The 7425-nt window shown below is 61.7% G+C and overlaps 3 protein-coding genes across 3 annotated transcripts; 2 read left to right on the top strand and 1 right to left on the bottom strand.

The window, feature by feature from the left end:
- Positions 1-22: 22 nt before the first annotated feature.
- On the bottom strand, positions 23-1582 carry EMIHUDRAFT_252534 (hypothetical protein; the record flags this gene model as incomplete). The annotated part of the gene is made up of 4 exons (XM_005788184.1): positions 23-215; positions 453-551; positions 747-937; positions 1507-1582. Coding segments are annotated over 4 exons (559 nt in total), but the record flags the coding sequence as incomplete, so codon positions are not given.
- Positions 1583-5860: 4278 nt separating this feature from the next.
- EMIHUDRAFT_252532 (hypothetical protein) lies at positions 5861-6247 on the top strand (the record flags this gene model as incomplete). Its single annotated transcript, XM_005788183.1, has 1 exon — positions 5861-6247. One exon carries the CDS (start codon positions 5861-5863, stop codon positions 6245-6247), a length of 387 nt encoding a protein of 128 aa, XP_005788240.1.
- Positions 6248-6470: 223 nt separating this feature from the next.
- On the top strand, positions 6471-7102 carry EMIHUDRAFT_373306 (hypothetical protein). Its single transcript, XM_005788182.1, has one exon. It carries the CDS (start codon positions 6529-6531, stop codon positions 6721-6723), a length of 195 nt encoding a protein of 64 aa, XP_005788239.1. The 5' UTR covers positions 6471-6528; the 3' UTR covers positions 6724-7102.
- The last annotated feature ends 323 nt before the right edge of the window (positions 7103-7425 follow it).

The following is a 7425-nucleotide window of genomic DNA, read 5'->3' as shown; positions in this document are numbered from 1 at the left end:
ACCTCGCTGTCGCCCGCCGCACAAGCGAGGTGCAGCGCAGTGCTTCCGGCGTGCTCCGCGGCGCTCGGGTCGGCCCGCGCGCGGAGCAGCGCCAGAGCCGCCGCCGAGCCGCCCGGGCCACCGGCGCGGATCGCAGCGTGCAGCGGCGTGCGCCCCGACAGGTCTGCGCGCCGCACTGCTGCGGCGGCAGCCGCCGCCGCCGTGTCGAGGATCGCCTGGAGGACGGCAGATATGGGCAGATACGGGGAGATATGGGGAGATATGGGGAGATATGGGGAGATGTCGAGGATCGCCTGGAGGACGGAGGCGCCACCGGACCCGGTGCCGGCGACGGCGGCGAGGTGGAGAGGGGTCTGGCCGTCACCGTCGACCGCGCACAGGTCGGCTCCCGCGTCGAGCAGCGCCGCCGCCGCCGCCGCCGCGAACGAGGCCGCCGCCTCGAGACCCGCGACGGCAGCGGCGAGGTGCAGCGCCGTCCGGCCAAAGTACTTGCGCTCGACCGACGCGCCGGAGGAGAGGAGGAGGCGGAGGCAGCGCAGCTGCCCCTCGCCCTCCGCCCACCCGGAGCCCCACTCGGCCGCCGCGCCGCCGCTCCCGCCGCCGCTCCCGCCGCCGCCGCCATCCGCAGCGGCAGCGGTGCCGCCTGCCGCGGCGTCGTCCGCCGCCACCGCCGCAGCGAGCTCCTCGTCAGAGTCGTCCGGGAGGTCGGAGTCGCCGCTGCCGAGGAGGAGCTGCACGCGCCGCACCGAGTCCGGCGCCCACGGGTCCTTTGGACCCGCAGCCTTGACCGTGGCCGCGATGGCGGCGGAGGAGATGGCGGCGTGCAGCGGCGTCGCGCCCGTCGAATCGGGACGGTTGACGCGCTCGATAAAGTGGTCGGCCGACGGGCCCTCCAGGCCGCGGCCGCTCTCCAGCACCCGCTCCAGCTCCGCGTCGTCTCCGCGGTTGACGAGCGGGTGCAGCCGCACGAAACGCCACGCCGGCAAGTCGGCGGCGGCCGCGTCGTCGTCGTCGTCGCTGTCGCCGTCGCCGTCGCCGTCGCCGTCGGCAACGTAGCTCTCGTCGTCGTCGTCGTCGTCGTCGTCGTCCATGTCCCCGTTGAGGAGGTCCGCGAGCGACATATATGTGTGTGTCTCGACTGATGTGTTGGCGCCGCTCGACAACACGCCCCGATCGACAAAGATACCTAGGTAAGCACCGCCCGCACATGCAACGTGGTCTTTCGCGAGGTGCTCACCTCTCGCGTGTGTTGTTTAAAAAAGAATTCCAGTGCCAAAACCCTGTAGCAGATCAAAACCGCGGCATGGTACTTCGATTTGGTCGATTTGGCGTCCCCCCCGACCGCGCCCGCCCCTGCCTCCCGGGGGCCCGGCCGACCATGCCAGCCGGCGCCAGGCCGGCCGGCGGGCCCAACCCGAAGCGCCCGGCCGCTCGGCGGCTCCGTTCGGCCGACGGGGCCAGCCGTGCGGCGCCCGGTCGCCCGCCGCACGCAGGACCGAGCCCAACCGGCCCACGCGCACGGCCTGGCCTCGACCGCCACTCTCTGCGGCGGAATCGGCACCGTCGGCGCCCTCTGGATCATTCTGGCACTCCTCGGCTTCCTCCCGACGGTCGGCGGCACCAACCCCGTGCGCTTTGAGTCAGATTCGATCCTCGGCATGCGCATTCAGAGCCACTGGTTGCCCACAACTGGACAGTACCTTGCGTATCAGCGGGACACGTACACGAATGTGACCGGCCGGGATCTGCAGCTCGAGGCGGGACGCACGACTTCCCTCTTCAAAACCATGACCGAGACACTCGACCTCGCCCGTACCAACATCGCGAGCGGCGTCAAGGAGGACGATTTGAAGCCGATCCAAAGACCTGCTAAACGGACCGTAGTCCGACGGACGTCGCCCAGACGTACATGCACGACCCGGCCATGACGAACACGACCGCCCTCACCAAGGGAACGAGCTACCTCAGCTGAGGAAATATGTCTTGAAGGCAACAGAACACTCGGGCCGCTTCGTTCTCAACGACAGCGCTCGCACAAGGCCGTCCTCATGGCGGAGGTGCGATGACGTATTAGACTACATTTGGAAGCAGAAAATGTTGCTGCAGGACAAGACTTCAAAGATCGAGAAGCTGCAACAACTACACAGTGAAAGGCAACGTATGGAGCTACTGATTGGAGCAGCTTTGGTATGCGTCTTCCTCCTCTCTTTCCTGAAAGCGTTGCGGGATTGGCTTCTGCCGCGGATCCATGGCGAGGTGCAAGGCGTGCCTGTCAGAGCAATCAGAGGGGTGGCCGTTCCCGCAGTACGACTGGTTCGAGTTCCAGTTGTTGTCGACGCCGAGACGGTTGACAACTTCACACGCGGCTTGCCTTCTCCGAAGTCTTACGGAGAGAGAGTTGAGAGAGAGATTTTTAGGAGGCCAATGGTCTACAATTCACAACGCTTCCAATATTGTGTACCAGAGAGATAGGTGTGAGAGCTGTGGGAGCGGCCTCTTCAACTGAGCCAGTTGGTTAGAGGCGTGTGTGTGTGTGTGAGTGGTTGCTACTTTCAAAACGATCGGCGTCGTGTTGCTCCTAACACTACAAGTACCCGTCGCAAAACACTTAGCAACATTGCCGTTTGCGTCGCTGGCACCAGACGCGTCAAGCCCTGGAGGGCGGGGCCCGGCGCCACATGGCGCCGGCCAAACCGTCTAGTACACTGAAAAAGAGAAGACGGGTCTCCCTAGTACCGTAAGTTGGTGACAAACTTGAGGGACGCCCGTCGGGGGGGGGAGCACACGGGTGCACAACAGGTGGCTAACCTCGAAATCTGCACCTTGGATGGCTGCGCGCCCTGTTTCGCAGCCATCCGTGCTAAGGATGGCTGGCACGCCTAGATCTCAGCCATGCACTCCTACCGGATGGCTGAGAACTAGGCATGCCAGCCATCCTTAATTCACATGGTTGCAATTAAAGCATCCTGGCCACTCCGCCCTCCCAGCACGCGCCATTTTGGCTGCCTTCCAGCCAAGTGTCGCCGTTATCGGGGCACGCTATCCTGCGCAGTCAGGGCAAGCGGGGGCGAGGCGCAGTCCCTCTGGTCTATACTGGTGTGGTTCTGTCCCCTGTCTCGGAGGGGGGCAAAAAGATAAGAATGTCTAAATTTTTCATCTCAGTCTGGCGACCTTCCTCCGGCTTCTCACCGGCAGTCTCTCACTACCACGGGCACACTGACACAGGGGTGGCAGGGGCGGCGGCATGAGTCTCCCACATACTATGCGGGCCTCACTAGAGGTGCGGCCTGCGCGTGTCCTCGCCCTTGGGAAGGTCTTGAGGGGGGAGGGGAAGGGGCTGTGTGTCTGTGCATGCATGCATGCATGCATGTGTGTGTGTGTGTGTGTGTGTGTGTGTGTGTGTGTGTGTGTGTGTGTGTGTGTGTGTGTGTGTGTGTGTGTGTGTGTGTGTGTGTGTGTGTGTGTGTGTGTGTGTGTGTGCGTGCGTGTGCGAGCCGCCCTGAACGCCACGAGCGCGCCGCGAGCGCCGTAGCGCCGCAACCGCCCAAGTGTGAGTGAGTGAGTATTCTTGATACGAAACCACGACGACACACACCAGTCGACTCGCATCGGTTGCCTCCATGAACGGCGGAGCTATTCTCGCGTCCACACCACACCTGGCTCCAACGTGGACACGCCCATAGCTGGGGACACTACTAGGTCACGCATGGCATCAGAAGTTTTAAAAAATTGCTTTAATTAACCCACAATACTCGGCGCTGTGCTTCCCCCCCCCCCCCCCCCTGTCCTCTCCGGACTAGACATGTGCACTACATTGCCTGGGGTTGGGGTGGTGGGGCTCTGTCGGGGCATGGTGGCTGGTTGTGGTGGCTATGAGTTGCGGGTGTGGGTCGCCAGCTCTCGCCAGCCTTCTGCAGGCATCCTAAGTTCGGCAGCTCAGCCTCCTCTGTGCCAGGGATCGCGCGGGGCGCAGCACGCCCTGTGTCGTCTGCGCGAGATCCTAGTCCCTGGTTCACCGAGGCGCCCCCTACAGGGAGTCAGCTCAGCCGCGTTCCTTGTAGTGTGATGCCTTTAAGCACTTTAGGTAGTCGGTGTGCCGGCTCGTGAGGCCTTGACAAACCTAATTTCTCGTGCGCGAGTCGTCGCTTCTTCCGTGGTGAGGTGGTCGAGTCCCACTCTCTTTAGTTCGTCATTCACTCGTCTGCTCAGGAGTCTGCCATAGTAGTCAATGTCCCCATGGGTTCTACTTTGCTGCTGATTTCTTTTATGGTCGAGAGTCGCTGACTCGGTCGCTCTTGCGTCTTATTCGTCGGAGCCTTATTTTGGCCTCTCCCGAGTACGCTTGCATGTTTCTCACTAATAGATTTAAGACCGCCTTCCAGGTATGTTCGGGTTTGATGTCCTCCTCTTCGTAGAAGGAGACTATTATCTGATTCCACATGTGCAGATGAAGTGCGTTGTGAACCTCAGGCGTGTCCGCTGAGGTGCCGATGACAGTGAGTAATCTCGGAGGTTGTATGTTTAGTGACTCTCCCTGTGCAAATACAGCTCGGACGACTGGGCATACGTCAAGGTGTCGCAGCGTTTCGGAGGTCTTGTGGCAGAGCCTGCATCTCGTGTGTGTTGTTGTGTCTAGTCCCCATACGCCTTGAGCTGTCTCCGAAGGACCAGCTTCCTGTGGAGGATATGTCGGCAGTAGCATTGCTCTTGTAGCGTGAATCCACTCTTGGGGGTGGACTACTTTGTTGCTTGTCTCGACTTTGTGGCGGAATCTTGACGAGCTGTCGTGCGGTCGGTCGGGTCGCTGTACTCGTGCCCTTGACTCTCTTCCTCCCTCTCTTATCCACCCTGGGTTTTGTTGGAGGTCCTTCTCCCAGTTTTTGAGGATCTTGGGTTGGGTCATACTCTTTCTGCTCAGATATTTTGTGAGGTCGCCGACGCTTATCTTATCAAGTGGTTTGTCGATCCCGTCGAATGTGTATGTCTCAGGGTGTGGCCAAGCCACCTCCTCGCTCTCTTTGTAGCCTTGTCCCCACTGTAGGGCTGGTAGTGGGTTGTGTCTGAGGAATCCGTCCTTAAGTTATTTTCGTTCCTGGGTGGACTGTTCCTTTGGCGTCTTGTTCGGCTAGCCAGTATTCCTCGTACCATTCCTTCTTCACAGTAGGGTGATAAGAAACAAGAATTTTACAACAAAACTCCCTCGCACGACACTAGGCACGGGACTGGCGCGCACTGGCACTAACACAGGTACACCACGGGAGCCGCCTAAGCGACTCCCGCGAGGACGGCGAGGCACTTAGCTCAACTCTCTCTTAGCTCAGAAACAAGAACCTCGCATGCGACGACAGTGAGGGTGTGAGAGACAGACCCAGGGAAGGTCTTCACACGAAAACACAACCCAGGACCCAAGACGCTCGATGCGAATTCTTTTCCCCGCGATGTCCACCCCGCCGCGCCGCCGCTCGCGCCACCTCGCCGCCGCCTCCACCGCCGCCCCCTGTTGGCGCCTCGCTTCACAGCTGCTCCTGTGTCTGGGAACATAACTTCGCGAGGGAGCGACGCGGAGTAGCTGGGGCTATACCAGGCAGCCGCGCCGAATTGGAAACTAGCGACCTTCCTCCGGCTTCTCTCACTGGCAGTCTCTCACTATCACGGGCACACTGACAGAGGCGGCCAAGGCTCACGCCGTGGGTGGCAGGGGCGGTGATAGGATATACACAGCTGTGTGAGCCGAGCTTTTTCTTCTTCGCCCCTCGCTGTGCGCGGCGCTCTCCGTCCGGCCCGACGCGGGATGCTCTTTCTTGGGCCCCTGGCCGGCCGCCCACTGGCCTTAAGGCATCTCGCGGCGACACCTCCATCGATGTGCCGCGCGCCGCTCCCCTGCCTCGCCGGTCCGAGCAGCGATGATGATGTGCCCGACCCAGACGACGAGATTGATTACGCCTTTCAGCGGAAGCGCCTCGCTTTCCTGGCGGACCTTAGGCTCGAGGATGCGACTGTACCGGCCGACGAAACTGTCGATGATGCAGCCACCACCGCCGAGGCGGAGTTGTGGGCCGCCGAAATGAATGTGTTGTCAGCGCAAGCCGAAAAGGTGCGCGCATCGGACCAGAGGGTGAAGCTCGCGATGGAGCTCAATGATGTGGTAAGACTGCGAAACTTGCATGGGCTGCTCTCGGCCGCGGTCGCCATAGCGGCGGCAATGCTCCTCATTCACGCCATGCCTGCGGTTGACGGTGTATCATGACACGGCGCTCCGTGCTGAGGCACAACGCTACTTACTGGCGCGCGGGGGTCTCTATCGTTCGCCGCGCCAGCGCTCTCGCTCCCTCTATGTGTGCGGTTGATGTGCCCTTGCGGCGCATTTTCCAGCTCGCGCGTGCTCGGTCTCACCTCGCCAGTAAGCACCTCGCTGCTTTGATTTCTTGGCCACGGCCACGAGAAAAAAACGACTTCGATGCGCTGCAGTGTGCAGAATGGACACAGCTTGATTGTTGATACCCGGTACGGCCAAACACGGCGGAACACATGTCCTCTCGAGCGCTAGTGTCTTCCGCTTCTAGGGCTGCCGGCCGCGAGTGCCCTCGCGCTGGCCGCCAGCGGGTGACGGGGCGAAGTGATGAGTGCTGCCCAACCCGCGAGCATGCCCCCTGTGCAGCACGTTTGACTGCGAGGCCTAGCAACAGGTTAGACGAGGAGGCGGTGAAGGCCTCAAAGGTTTGAGCCGCGCAGTGAGCGCCAGGGCCAAAATCAAAGCGGCAAAGAGCAGAACCACGGCTGCAGTCAGAGGCAACGGCGCAGGCACGGCAGCAGTTTCGGAGAAGATTTCGAACCCGATCATCGCCTTGAAGCGGGCCTCGACCTGCGGGCCAAGGCCTCCCGCCCAGAGCTCGCTCGTGAGGCTATGGTTCGGAGCTCGCGCCTCGCAATACGCCGCCATGTGCCGGAGGTGGAGGGGGCCTCCGACCCACGGTGCCAGCCCGACGCCGCCCGACGGGCGAAGGGCGGTGCCGTTGCACCAGCTTGACATGTGGAGCCGGTGCTCTGGCGTGTCGGGAATGATGGCCGGCAGTACGTAGCCCTCATCGGCCATGGTGATCGCGAGGACGGGCAAGCAGTCGAAACCAAAGTTTTCTTTTTTGAGAAAAACGTTGACGCTCTCTCGCATGACAAGCGATCCCACGACAGCGATTGTGGGGACCACAAATACAACAAAACTCACTGGGCACGGGACTGGCGCGAGCGCGCACTGACTGGCACTAACACTGACTGGCACTAATAAAGAAGTGATCTGTGATCTGTAAGGGTCCGCCCGACGGCGATGGCGGCTGCTGCTGCTGCTGCCGCTGCTTCTGCCGCTGCTGCCTCTTGTTGCGGTTGCTGCCATAGGCATAGCTGCTGCGGCCGCACCACCCGGCGAGGCCA

Source organism: Emiliania huxleyi (assembly GCF_000372725.1).
Source record: "Emiliania huxleyi CCMP1516 chromosome Unknown EMIHUscaffold_1375, whole genome shotgun sequence".
Taxonomy (NCBI): domain Eukaryota; phylum Haptophyta; order Isochrysidales; family Noelaerhabdaceae; genus Emiliania; species Emiliania huxleyi.
This window is presented reverse-complemented; position numbering and strand designations above follow the sequence as displayed.